The 15,462-nt window shown below is 35.4% G+C and overlaps 1 protein-coding gene across 2 annotated transcripts in view; it reads right to left on the bottom strand.

The window, feature by feature from the left end:
- The window catches only part of LOC145683841 (bile acid-sensitive ion channel-like), a 105,816-nt gene that overhangs the window by 28,442 nt on the left and 61,912 nt on the right, over nt 1-15,462 (bottom strand). For both annotated transcript variants that reach the window (XM_081755437.1, XM_081755436.1), the window contains exons 2-4: nt 13,547-14,066; nt 11,950-12,040; nt 7,916-8,118 (exon numbers count right to left, since the gene is read on the bottom strand). In XM_081755437.1, the coding sequence (XP_081611563.1) occupies nt 7,916-8,118; nt 11,950-12,040; nt 13,547-14,066 (814 nt within the window). The remainder of the gene's footprint in view (nt 1-7,915; nt 8,119-11,949; nt 12,041-13,546; nt 14,067-15,462) is intronic.

Raw genomic sequence — 15,462 nt, 5'->3', positions numbered from 1 at the left:
CTATAACTCACGTAGTATCTGCATTATTGATGTTATTTTCACTTCATTCGAATAACAAAGGACTACGCTTATAGACTACGTATTACACTTACCAGTTTACTCGACATGCAGGGAGTAACGGAGGGGTTTCTTTTTAATATTCATCAAAATTTCCCTTCTGAACATTAGTTTTCTTATACATTAACCCAGAAAAAATCATAACAAGGTCAAATCTTTCACATACCTTTGAAAATGTGTGTATAACATCATACTAAAAGTCCTGAAATATTCGGTAACGGGTTTGGCCGCCATATTGGAAAATCGCCGCCAAATAGTGGTTTTAAAAGTAATAACATGTTCTCACTTCTCACAGGTTCTCTCTGCACTGTTGATGTTACTTTTAGTTCACTCGAATAACAAAGGACTACGGTTACAGACACTTACCAGTCTATTACACACATGAGGGAAGTTACGGAGGATTTTAAAAAAAAAAATCCCTAAGCTTTTCTTCTTCAGATTCCTTTTTCTATATCAGTAAACAATCTCGTCCTCTGAGAGTAGCAATTAATCTTCCAGTAAATACACCATAATACACACAATATAACATCCAAGTTTCATTCAAATTATAGTAATAGAATCGGAATAACAAATAAAACTTCGTTAAGTACTACTCTTTGACTACGCATAGAGCGAATAAAGCATTCTGTCTAGCTACATTTCTCAACTGTTATGTTTACTTCTTCAACGCCAGTTACCACATCTCCAGAGAAGTTCTTTGTGAATCTGAAGAGCAAATCTTGATTTATTGGAATACTTTCTAATCATATCACGGCTGCTGGAACAAGTGTTCTTCAAGCCTCTAGAGATGCGCATACCCAGATTTGCGTAAAGCAATAAAACTCTCTGTCAAACAGCCACGTCCAGTATCAATTACTGGGGAAGATATTGATCTGCTTGTACTTTTGGATTCATTAGGAAGTGAGGAAATATAAAAGTAACCAAGAAAGTTTTGTCGCTTTTTTGAGGTCTGTGTTCAATTGGCCCTCACACCGTGAGTTGGATGCGAATGGAGATAAGACGAAGGTCAGTTGTTGGTGTATGTTTATCCAACATACTATCTGATTGTAGAAGTTCAGTTAAACCGTGAACTTGCGTAAGGACAGAGTGAACATGAGAGCTCCACAGAGCGTCATAAGTGCATGTATGCTGTTCGAGTTGAAACTGGGGTCAAATATCGCTGCAGTGAGGCGGAAGATATGCTAGGCCTTTGGCGAGTGTGTCGTCACTACGCAAACAGTGCAGCGGTGGTTTAACAAGTTTTGAGGACGGTGACGAAACACTCGAAGAAGCACCACGTGCCGGAATACCAACACATGTACAAAATGATCTATAGGCATCAATTGAGTCGAACAGTGGCCAGATATGTGAGGAACTGGGACTACAATTCAGTGTGAGTGGAGAAACCATTCGGCACAACCGCCATCAACTTTTGATGCACTACAAGCTGAGTCTATGCATCTCACATGATTTGACTCCTGGCCAGAAGGCAACGTGAGCAGACAACTGTGTTTCTTTGCTGTCTCATCTGAGGAAGTAGCCATTTCTGGACAGGTGTTGACATGTGATGAGAAGTGGGTCCTGTATGAAGCTCCACGGCGCCGTCATCATTAGTAAGCATCCCATGAGCCGGTTCCAAAGAGCCGAAGCCAAAACTGCATTACAGGAAGGTCCTCCTGTGTGTTTGGTGGACTGCTCGCGGCATCGTGAATCGGGAACTACTACCAGCTGGTCAGAGCATCAATGCAACTGTATAATGTCAACAGTTGAGCCGTGTTCAAGAAAAAACTCAAAACGCTGCAGCCAGTACTTTTGAATCGTAAATGGGTCTTCCTGTTACAGGACGACGCTAAGTCCCACGTGGCTAGGATGATGGCGGGGCACCATTCTACGCCTTAGATGGGAAATATTATTGCATCCGACATACTCCCAGGACATTGTACCGTCCGCGTATCACTTGTTCCATTCCTTGGACAATCACCTTAGAGGATGCTAGTTCAAATTCCAAGTAGAGGTGCAGAATGCACTTGATACCTTCTTCGCTTCATGACCCACCAAGTTCTATCCAAGTGATTAAATCCACGGCCTTCCATAACGTTGGTAGAAGATCGACAATGCTGATGGAGACTATTTTTGATCTTCTAAGTACGTCTAAGGTGACATATCGATGTTCGAAGGCAGTGGGTGAAAAAGCGACAGAACTTACTTGGTTACTTTTATATTTCCTCACTTGCTAATGAATCCAAAAGTACAAGCAGATCAATATCTTCCCCAGTAATTGATACTGGATGTGGCTGTTTGAGAGAGAGTTCTACTGTTGTACGTAAATCTGGGTATGTGCATCTCGAGAGGCTTGAAGAACACTAGTGCCAGCAGCCGTGAGATTATTAGAAAGTATTCCAATAAATCTAGATTTGCTTTTCGGATACACAAAGAACTTCTCTGGAGATGTAACAACAAGCGTTGAAGAAGTAAACATAACACTTGGGGAATATAGCTCGACAGAATGCCTTATTGACTCTATGCGTAGTCAAGGAGTACTACTTAACGAAGTTTTATTGTCATTCCCATCTTATCACTATGATTTGAATGAAACTTGGATGTTATATTGTGTATATTATGGTGTAATTAATGTAAGATTAATTGCTACTCTCAGGGGAGGAGATTGTTAACTGATATAGAAAAAGGAATCTGAAGAAGAAAAGCTTAGGGATTTTTTTTTAAAAAAAAAGTCCTAGGTAACTTCCTTTATGTGTGTAATAGACTGGTAAGTGTCTGTAACCGTAGTCCTTTGATATTCGAATGAACTAAAAGTAACATCAACAGTGCAAATGCAATGTGAGTTATAGAGAGAACCTGTTAGAAGTGAGAACATGTTGTTACTTTTAAAACCACTATTTGGCGGCCATTTTCTAATATGGCGGCCAAACCCATTACCGAATATTTCAGGAATTTTAGCATGTTGTTATACACACATTTTCAAAGGTATGTCCAAAATTTCACCTTGTTATGATTTTTTCTGGGTTAATGTATAAGAAAACTAATGTTCAGAAGGGAAATTTGGTGATTTTTAAAAAGAAACACCTCCGTTACTTCCTGCATGTCGAGTAAACTGGTATGTCTAATACATGGTCTATAAGCGTAGCGCTTTGTTATTCGAATGAAGTGAAAATAACATCAATAATGCAAATACTACGTGAGTTATAGCTATCAAAGTCAGAACCAGTTATTACCTTCAAAAACCACTATTCGGCTGCCATTTTCAAATATGGCGTCCAAATCCTTCATCAGATACTTCAGGACTTTTAGTATGTGGTTATATACACGTTCTCTAAGATATGTGCAAAATTTCAGCTTATGATTTTTTTCCGGGTGTAGACCCTTTTTTGTCTAATTTGACTGGACTAGTTCTACAATTAATTAAATGCCGTATAAATATACAAATTTACTTTACTCTTCTACACAATACAAAGTAGCTAAAATACTGATCGAGCACTTACTTAACCAGTTGAAGGGAAGACGATAGAAACAAATATCGAGTCATTCAAAGATTGTAATTTTAAAATACCCTGACTGCATCTGTTGACTTGGCTTTTCCGAAAGAACAAAGATCCTAAGTATAATATTTTCCATTATACAAGCTTTGCCTATTATATGCTGAATTTTCTTAAAAAATGGCGCTGACAAAAACAAACCAATTTATTATTATAAAACTAATTTCTTGTGACAGTTTTGTAACCTAACCACTTAGTTTAACCAGACACTATAACTTACATGAGAATTAACAGAAGATTCCCGTAAAATCTGTTAATTCTCATGTAAGTTATAGTATCTGGTTACGCTAAATGGTAAGTTGACGAAGCTGCCATCAGATATTAGTTTTATAATAATAAATTGGTTTGCTTTGCTCAGCAATTAGTTTACTTTTAATCAAAGATTTTAGTAGAAATAGTTACATTACGGATCCACAGCATTGAAATTTTCAGACCAGCTGTAAAAATCTCTCGTGAAACAAGAAACGTTCGTCATATATTAGACACATAAGTACTAATAGGTAAATGCTTATAAATCACTGTTCGATGAATATGGAAAATATGTAACAAAAATGCCCTTAGTATCTTAGGATGTACAGTTGGTTTCATTTTCGCGGGAGTAGCAGAACTCAAGTATAAACGATGAATCTATAACGTAATACCTAAATATTAAATTGGAAAAGGAACTAGAGAATACACTATACGCAAAAAAAAATCTTCCAAATTTCTTCTCAAGTTGTACTTTAGGCCACTCGAAGGGAGCAACTGAAGAAGAATAATATCAATAAAAATCTTGAGAATACCTAATTACCTGTTTCCAGGAAACTTCCGTCCAAATAACAATATCGTTGCAACAAAGTGTGGTTATAGTGCATTCTTAATTCTTTGTGTCAAGATGTTTACTAGATGTACTAACGATATTCTGCAGAGAAAAAAATATTTCTTACCGTTCAAATTAATTCAATAAACATCTGATTAAAGCTGCTGTGCTGCATAGGTGATACGTTCATAGACTCCAATAAAATTCTATTACTTTCCAATTTTAAGTGAAATGAAGTGGAATCTTTCAGTTCAATGTCCGACGGTTACGACCCTTAGGCTAAGGGAGACGGATGAATAAGACAAGTGAATGTTGATGGAAGAATTGGTGGAATGAGAATATCGTACGAAACGGGAATACAGCGAGAAAACTCTATAGAGAGCTTGAATAGTTAGAGAAAGGTAGAAAATCTAGAAAAGCTATCAAATCTTAGAGAAAAGTACTACTTAAATTAATCAATAATGATTATGTTAGAAATACTAAATATACTGAGGAAGGAATTGCCTACAGAGAGGACAGAATCTTGAATATTCCTCCCAGCAAAGATAATATTGTTGAGCTAAAAAAAAAAAAAAGTGTTAATTAAGGATAAAAGCACAACAGTTGGATGACGGAATGAATGCCGCCGAAGTACCTTAATTTGAAACCTTTGTGCTGAAGAGACACCTGACCCTGGGAGTGGACCCAACGACATATATTATTACCAATATAACATACCAAAGAGTGTATCTAAAACGCAATCTTACAAATGTAAAATGAAATGTAGCTAGTGATGTAAATGTGTAGAAAATATAAGTTAGGATTGGGGATAAGATAGAACAGTCATAAGAAAATTTAGGTTAACTTCAGAGAAAATCGAGAAACTGGTATACAGTGACTTCAAGCACATAGCCTTCGGATTCTAATCCAGGTTGTAGAAAACCAGGTTTTACTCTGTTCGTTGCTCACATGAGATTTTCAGATTACATAGCACGTGCAGTCCAAGTTCATCCTCCTAAAGGTCCTCGTGGAAGCAAAAATCGTCCATATACTCGTGCCATGTGTTCTTATTATTTTCCAAAATCACAGCAGAGTATCGATGTGAGATACATCACACAATGTCAACGTATTGTAATGAAGTATTGAACATTCAAAATGTCTGACTGGCTGTCATGATATGTTGTACACTTTGTTTACAGAAAACCGTGGAAAGCCCGTGGATGGAAATGATGAACTCAGGAATCACTCAGTATCAGAATTTGACACCAGAATGACAATAGTTTCTGTTAGATATTTTGAAAAAGAATTTCTCATGTGGGTTGATTTCCTAGAATTACCTAACATTTATAGCTTATAACGACTCGGGAGAAAATTGCAAATTACATTGATCGATGCTTCAGGTTATAATAATGATGGTGATGAACTGATGGTGATACTGCACGACGTTCTTATTGAAGTTGATACCCTGGACTAATGGTAATGGCACGGCCTCCAAGTCGGAACCAACCAAATATTTATCCACAATCGAAACAAAACTTCGGTCTGACAAAATTGGGAGGCTCAATATGGCATTCAACAACATGTAAAAAATTTTGCTCATCGTTAGTAAATTTCAGAATCGAATTCTATTACCAATTATTATATTTTTCTTAAAAGTTTTCGTAACCTTTTCCCTAAAGATCATTTAATTCTTGGTTATGTGTTTATTTTTTTCACAAAATTGACTACAAGCTGGCAATCCATGTTGATCTAGGTGGATGGCACGTGCACCTTGATGAAGAACGTTGAACGCATTACGGTGATTCGAATTCCACCTTAAATTGCAGGTTCACTTTCAATACAACCGTGGTCTTGAAAAAGCACAGCCATCTTCAACAAACAAGCAGAATATTAGAAAACTTTAGTTGATCTTTCAAGTTCGACCAGCTGCTCTCTCTTTGACTATCATCTGATGATTCCTATTTGCTCGGTTAACAGATGCAAATTTTACATTCTATAACATACAAGAGTACATCTACGAGCGAAATACGGAAAATTATATGCCTATCACATCATCCGGAAAGAAGCAGTCTAAGATCGTAATGATGACTCGTAAAACTCAGAAACAAAACTTATTTCAAATTTTCTTCACGTAGTCTTCAGTTTAAAGAACTCTGATATCTTCGATACGAAGAAGTTATCAATCGCATGTTGCAGGGCTTAATTATCAGGCAAGATAATCCCTTCCAAACATTGATCGAGACGCTAAGGGACGTGGTAGTCAGTGGGAGAGATATTTAGGAAATATAGTGAATGAGGAAGGATATTATCTTGAAACACATGAAGAGTCTGCAAAGTCCTTGTTGCGCGGCACATGGACGAGCAGTGTCGTCCAACGACACAAGACCATGCCTGTTGATCATTACTGGATGCTAGTGGACAAGTTTGACGGTGTGATTCATGGAGTTCAGCACTATAACGATCTACATTGATGCTTTCACCTCAACTTAGAACGTAATGACATATCGCTCAACTCCACAAACCAGCAACGCCTTCAAAGTGTTCTTCTAATGTCATAACAGATAAATTTTTCTTTCATCTCAAGCGACAATTTAATGCAAGTAATCATCCATATTCTCAGTTACATTCAGAGAAATGTACACCTTCAGACTACGTTTCGTGTTGGCTGGTGTCAACTTATGTGGCGCCCATGGGTTTAATATTTACTGACTGCACGAATCTGATGATTGACAGGTGTATGGTGTATACCTAATTTAATCCTTTGGCAGGAACACTATACCGGTAAGGAGCTCCTTCGTGGCTAAGAGGTTAGCGTACGCGCCTTTGCCGTGGAAGCCATGGGTTCGATTCATAGTGGAAACTGATGTGATTCGGATTCCACTTTAATCAATAGGACTCGTCTCACATAGATTCTCTGCTGAAAGGGACGTTAAACTCAAAATCAACTTAACTCATTTTACCGGTGTTGATAGATGCCTACGTTTCTCATTTTGCAATACTGAGGGAATATCCCAGCCTGTCTGGTGAACGTTTGCTGAGTTTGTGAAGTCAGACACGTGAGTTTAATCTATACCTATGTTGCTGAGATGAAATCTTTACCAGATAGCAAAGCCTTGACTCTATTCGTACAAACCTAACGGGAATTATGAAACATCCTCTAATTATTTCTCTTCTATGAGTCTTATTTAAATAGAATTATAAACCATGTATTTATGTACAGCGTTTTGTAGGTAAGATACTGTAGTGCAGAACAGCCTTTATTGTGAGGATTGATCTAGTATGACCAACTGCACAAGAATGAAATTTCGTTTAGAGCTCATTATAATATGATGCATCGTCCTTTATAAGCTTGGAGTTGCATAAGGAGACGAAACTCAAATTAATCTACTTATAAATTAAACTTCTTAAACCATTTAACTCCATTATAAATAAACTTATACAGTTACTTTCTTTCACCTAGTTATGAAATCGTGTACTTTCAATGCATTCGGACTTTTAACTTCGTCTCAATTTACTTCTTGTTTAGTAAAAACGAAAGAAAACTTACCTCTCTGATGTACATTTTGAGTGCTCCACCCCAACCTGGATGCATAGGCATTCCGTGGGTTGTAACAGAGAGAGTTGGTAATTCACTTGGATCATGGACGAAAATTGTCCAACCAAATATCTTGGGATTAACTAGTTTCTCTGTCTCAACAAGTTTTAAGTACATATTGTTAAATGGACCCGTAAGAGAAACTTGACCATCTTCTGTAAAATAAATAAATAAATAGATAGATAAATAAATAAAAATCAGCAATTAAATAACTTCTATTTCTTTCGCCTAAATTACAAAATAAATAAACAAAAAAAAATAAAAAATTAGTATTAGTTAAAGAGCTATGGGTAAATGGGTATTTGAACTTCGGGTAAATAATATATTTCTACGTACGGTGAGCGTAATAATCTAGCTACTTGTGCTATACAGCTTCATAGATAAATGACCAATTTACGAAATATGAGTCTTTTTATACCTAGCTATAATACAGATTTAGTGATGCAACAATTCAAACTACTGTCATTTTAATATATTGCAAATAACTTAAATAGTGAGAATTATTTCTGTAGTATAAAATATCGTGTATTAAATAACAGTTTTCCACATAGAAAGATTCATGGATCTTTGCGATTCTATATCCTCATCATTAAAAAAATGATATATTTTCTATTACTCATCCTTTCTACCGATGACTATAAACTAGCCATCTGCAAGTATACTCGAGAACAACTGTTTTAAATGCAAAATAAAACAAAGGATATTTACGCGTATAGTAAAATTAGTTTTACCATCCAGACTAGTTCGGAATTTGGTTAAGTCTTCCAGAAGTTGTTTAAAATAAATTTTAAAAATCGAGAAAGATGCGACTTGGTCATACTTCAGTCAATTTTAACCTTGAAAGCAGTCAGTAGCATTGCTTCCTGTAGTTATGGACTAGTAGACTCAACGAATTTATGTCACCTCTCTTTACTTCAAATAATGTATATTTTAATCGACTTCAATCAAAGCTCTAGAAACTAGACAGTAATAATAAAACATTTAAATGCAGACAATAATTCATTGTTATTTTCTGTAAGAAATTTTTGAAGTATGTGCCTAACAAATTAATGCCTGATATAACAAGTAGCAGCGCCACGTGTACACCATTTGAAGAGTCTTGTATGTATAGCGGGAAACTTTCTGAATTATTATTGAAACAGGGAGTAGTAGTAGATGCGTACCACTTCTGGGTTTAGTAGAGAGATTAGAGGGAAGATGGAACATATTCTTGGGACCCTTAATTGATTGCAGCAAATCGCTTCTTTCCATTAGTTTTCACCGTTTACGTTTTACCGTGTTCACCATTAAAAACTGAAGAGCCTTATTCTCTGCAACTTCCGGTTTGAAAACAGAGATTGGATTGGAGACGGAGTATATGCTTGGAACACTTAATTGATTGGAGTGTTCTCACTATCTCACTATCTCTTATAAATTCTTTTCTTTTCTTTAGATCAATATTGAATTCAGATATCGTACTGGATTTCTACCCTCCCGGTTTTATTAGGGAAATGAGGATTAGATGAAATGTATAACTGGGACGCTTACTTAATTGTAAAAGATCCCTTATGTCTAACTATTTCCGATTGTGCTTTATACTAATCAAGGTTAATATCGAAAGCGGTTAATTTTCTGTCTTTTCCGGTATTAATAGAGATCAGAGTAGAATTGTTAAATACATATGCGTCAGACGTTAAATTGAATGCAGAAAACCGCTTCTCGCTATCTGTTGTAATTTTTACTGTATGCCGATTAACGTTAAAACCAAAAGTGGTTAATTGCTGCCAAATCCAATTCCAATAAGGAGAGATGGTACTTACTCTTACAATGATAAATCTGTTCTACAAAACCCTTTCTCGCTTACTTTTATTGCTTTTGGTCTATGTAGATCAACATTGAATTCGAATGTCATAGTGGATGTCTACCACTTCCGGTTGAAGTAGAGACTTAAAGGTAGAGTTGAAATGTATTCCTGGGACGCTTAATCAATTGCAGAAAACTTCTCTATTTATTACCATTTTTGCTCTATAGTAATTACCGTTAAACCGAACGTGGTTGATTTTCGTCCGCTTTCGGTTTTAGTAGACTTTAGAGTGGAAATGAAATATATTATTTGGACGCGTGATTGATTACAGAAAATTGTTTCCTGGTATACATTACAGTTTTTACCCTATGACGAGCAACGGTAAATTGGAAATGATTGATTTCTGCCACTTCCGAGGATTAAGAGAGAAGATTATGTTTAATCTTAGAAAGTTAAATGGGTTCCAGAAACCGCTTCTGGCTGTCTCTTTCCGTTTTCTCTAAGTAGATTGATATTGAAACAGGAAACTATGGTGAGTTTCTACAACTTTCAATTTTAGTAGAGAGTTAAAGATGGGGATGAAATGTATTCTTGGGAGGCCTAATTAATTGCAGAAGACCACTTCTCTGTAACTATTACCGTCTTTCCACTATAGTGATCGACGTTAAAACTGGAAATAAAGTATTTGTACCACTTCCAGTTTGAATCTTAGCTCGATAAGCGAAGTCATTCCCTAGCTTGTGACCCTCTACATCTTGATCAAATTTGGTGGTTATTGGTCAAGTAGATCATAATTTTTTTTTTGTCTCCCAAAAGGGAGAAATCTTTCACACCGAACATCATGAATCGAGAAAACATTTAAAACAAAATAGTGATGCTATTTATCGCAGATTTACAGATCTGGAATGAAAGATGGCGGCTTCCAATCGAAGAAACCCTAGTGATACTAGTTTTCATTGATTATAGCGCCATCTATCACGAATCGAAAAGAAATTATTTTTTTCGAATATTAACTTATTTTTAATTTTATTTATGATTACACGTGAGTATGCACACTTTGTTAACCCCATCAGTTATTAAGAAAATTTATAGAGTAGATCCAAAGATGGTCACCAGATCCTGATAGAATTTATATGAATCCTGCGAAAAGTATACTTTTCCAAACAAAAATCAACAAAATTTTATACTTTTAAGTCGAACCTATGCGTGATTGACATTATGGTATTTATTAATATTCGCAGCTGTTCAAGAATTTTATGTTAAATCTGAAGACCGTTGTTAAATCCCCATGACATTTATGAGACAATCAAAAAAGTATACTTTTTCAAAGCTAAAAAATGAACTATAAAAATTGATGCACCGTATGTCAAAGTTAGGCACGACTGTACATATATTAAAGTCGATTAATTAAGATTTTCACATTGCACCCGTTTTATCGCTTCACAATTTTTAGCCACAAAGGCTTTGATTACATCCTAATGTAACATGGGATCACCAAAGTATACTCACATACTCTTAAAAAAAAAAAAAAAAAAAAGAATCATTAAAATGGCGGATCTCTTTCGAAGTTATACGTGAACCACTCGAATTGAGAACATCTTTTAATTCGGTTGAAAATTTAGAAAGAAACCAGGAAAATTTTAGTGTTATTGTATGCATTGTCCTGCATAACAATGTAATAAAAATAACAATAAAATATAAAAAAACTTATTTACTTACTTAACGAGTTTCCAGTTTTAGCTGTAAGGCCATTTTGTTCTAGAAGGATTAAAAATCAACACTAATAGAAAAGGAAATAAAATAAGATGATTGGTGTAATATTTAAAGGTACCACCCCTCATTTTTCTGATAAAGCTAAGATAAACCGTAAGAAAAACTTCAGCCAGGATGGACAACAACTGGATTCGGATCTAAATCCTCACTATTGAAGAGTAAGAATTCGTCCCTTAACTGGCAATGTAAATGCAGTGAATAACACATATTAACTTTTCTGCAGTGGGATATTGACCTTGATTGTCCCCTATCTGGCTGCGCATCTCCACAACACAATTGCCTCTTTGTAATCCTTAGAACTACTTATATTCGAAACCTACATTACAGCATGAGGACAAATTTCAAACTGTGGATTTGTCTTTTATTAAATATTATCCATCTTAAACGTCGAAAATATCGAAAAAAATGAAACTCATCCTTTGTTACTTACTCAGATTAAAACTATGACATACGCCCATCACAGTATAAACCGGTTTCCAGTAACCGACATCGGTGCATTTCACATTACGGCCAAAATAGCACTGTAATAAAAAATAAACAAGGATGAGGAACATTTATATTATATACTAAGTCATGTATATTCTATAGATCTACACTAATTTTATGATTATCTTATACAATTATGCTTATTTGTTATTCCATAGATATTATACCATTCCTATTTTACATAAATTATCATTTACTATTACCGTATTAATCACATTTGTATTATAGAATATAAATCCAATTTTCTACATTAAATTAATATAAATCTAATTATCTCATCAAAAGAGATATATTTTCAAAAAGAAGAAACGAAAATAAAAATAAATACAAAAAATAAACACTTTAAAATACGAACTGTATGCATTCACTCATAACAATTAAAATTCCTACTTAAGCAAAAGCTACAATTATGTTTAATTGGAATTTTCGAAGTCTATATTAGGATAATTCTAAGTTGGCATTTCAGCAATTTCACAGATAAAGCTGTATATCCCTGTTCTCGTATTCTAAGGAAATTCAAAGATCTCACTTGAACACACTTGGACCACATTTTTGTTAAACAAAAGCGAACTTTTTTAGAGATATCTTTTGGCATCACAGCATCACCTTTTCTTGGTGATTTCTTCAATTATTCGGATATCTGCACATCCTGGTAGTCCACAGCTCATTACTGTGGACAATTGAGATTCTCTGTGCTAGATACTTGTTCACAGTATGTATCATTTGATGTAGCAGGGAGGATTAAAGCTTCATTTTCATTGAATTCAGCAATAATCTCAACCCATATATCTCATGTAAGTCAACAAGTATAAAATAAAGAGAGCTAAAGAATCACTACACAAATGCGTCTAAAATAGCACTTTTACTTAAAATCTATGGAGCAGCAGTCATCGCATAAATGAAGATTTTTTTGAAAACTTCCTTTGCGCTATTGAGTGTTTCTACCCACAATAACGTCGAGTGTGGCAAAATCATTACAATGGAAATTATCTAGCTAATTTCAATATATTTCTATGAGTATATGACAAGGAAACTCAACCGTTTCAGCGTTTGTATATACTGTACATGTAAAATCATGTATGGCAAGTAGACTCGAAAGTTTTTGACGGCTTTTAAACACGCCAATAAAGAAATAATTACTATATTGTCAGTCCTACACCTAAATAAAGTGTGAAGGGAAGCTGCGAGAAGTAAAGTTTTAAGAAAAACATCCACTTAACAAAATATTTTACAAAGTTGAAAATCATAGTTCATGTCTCCCTTAAATGGGAAAGTATTTCTCTTATCGCGTAGGGAAAGACGAGATAAGAGCTGAGTTGGAAGTTCAAGAAGGGGATGAAAGGTTACTCAAGTGGAAGAAATACTCGTCTGACAGATGTAAAGAGAAATAAGAAAGTTGTCTCCCTGAAAAGGGATTTAACCGAAGGTTTGAATGAATATCAATATACTATTAAGCATATAGCCTATTCATAGTTCCCATAGAAATAACAGTGTAATAGCTCCTTAGCTGTTATATTCTAAAGAATGTGAATTATACTTACAGTTTTAATCATTTTTTCAATTCTGTGGCTGGTAAGATTCCATAATTCGTATGCATCCTTAACTGTTGATCCCAACAATTCTTCGTATAAGTAATCCTTTTCGATTGCTGAATGCGCAAAATCTGCACCACTTATACTTGTATTTAAAGTCTGTTTAGAACTATATAACAATATTGCCTTAAGGTCGACGTGTGATGAAATTCCTTCTCTCCCCAATGTTCGGTTCCGTTGTAACTCCAGTACAGCACTTACGTTATAAAAATTCCTGTTACAAAGGGTTATAACAGGAAATCTCAAGGATTCATTTCGCATCACTCGTACATTCACATTAACAGGGACACTCAGATATAACGTCAAGCGGCTATATAGCTGGCTAACCATCAGTCCAAGACATGTGCAGATGACGATAGTCCATATATATCTTCGCACCCTTGGGGTCGACTCATCGAACATATCAGGGACACCAATCACATTCATATCAGTCATAGACTTCTTGATCTTTTTTCTTGGTCTGATGGATCTGAAATTACAAATAAGTGAAAATAAGTAAATACATATTTATGACCATAAACATCAAGTCTCTTTTAGGACGAAGAAGCTCATATCGTATTTTGATCCTCAATCTCGATTCTGTTACTAACAATCAGACCTACAGTCAGTAAAGTTGGATCTCAACTCAAATTGGATGGTTTGAGATTACAGACCAATGATTGCTAGCATACAATAGGGCCTGAAGAAACTTATTATAAATTGGGTAATTAAAATCTGACAGAAATTTGTCTCAATACAATGAGCATGCATTACAAATTTTATATTGCTTAAAGTCGAGCGGAAAACGAATGAGAGAGTGTTAGAAATGGTGGGTGAGAAAAGAACGCTTTTATATATTATTAGGAAGAGAAACTGGTTGGGACATTCCCTAAGAAGAGATTGTATTATGAGGGACGCCCTAGAGGGTATGGTGGCGTGAAAGAGAGAGGGGGCGAAGGAGACTACAATTAATGGATGATATAAAAACAGAAAGATTATACGCGAAGACGAAGAAGTTAGCGGAGGACCGTGGAGCATGGAAGCTTCTCAGCTGCGGCAAGTGACCTGCCAATAAAGGCAGAATACCTATGATGATTTTTTTTTTTTTTTTTTTTTTTTTAAGAAACGTGATGATTTGTGAAGACATCCGAGCCTAAAACTATGAATTTCCTTATTCCATCAGAACATTACGCCGTCTGTTAGATAGTATGGAATTTTCGTATAAATCAGTGCCAAGAAAAAGTGGGAAATGTGAGTGCAATGAAGTTATTACTTAGAGATACCGTTATCTCGAAGAAATTAAAGCTTACCGTTCCCGCGGGATACTGTGACGTATTCCTAGACGAAATTTGGCACGATAGCAACACGCGCCAAATTAAAAATTGGTCCGACGACTCTTGACAATTGCACAGTTGCAACTTCGGACAAAAAGAGGGAAAAAATCGTTATTATGCACTTTGGTGGACGATTTGCTTTTGTGGATAGTTCTTTATTTATAACTCACAAGAGAATGTCTGATGCTCCTCCAGTCAATTATCATGGGACAATAAACGCAGAAATTTTCAAACATTGTTTGAAAACTCCATACTAAAACACTTAGAGGAGGTATCTTCTATATATTTGTATAATGCCCCTTTCCATAGTCGTATAATTAATCCGAAGCCTAATAATTCGTGGAGAAAAGAAACTATTCTTAATTATATGCGAATCTACCATAGTGTCATATCTAGGCCGGTCCCGATAATACCTGTTCTCCAAATTATTGATGAACAACTGCCTGCGAACGGAAAAAAGAAAAAGTTACGCAATTAGACGAACTGGCAGCATCATATGGGCATGTTGTTTTAAGATTATCTTCATATCATTGCGTACTTAATCCAATTGAA

Source organism: Thermobia domestica, chromosome 4, assembly GCF_964235325.1.
Source record: "Thermobia domestica chromosome 4, izTheDome1.hap1.1, whole genome shotgun sequence".
Taxonomy (NCBI): Eukaryota; Metazoa; Arthropoda; class Insecta; order Zygentoma; family Lepismatidae; genus Thermobia; species Thermobia domestica.
The sequence above is the reverse complement of the archived record's forward strand: the minus strand, read 5'-3'. Positions and strand labels throughout refer to the sequence as shown.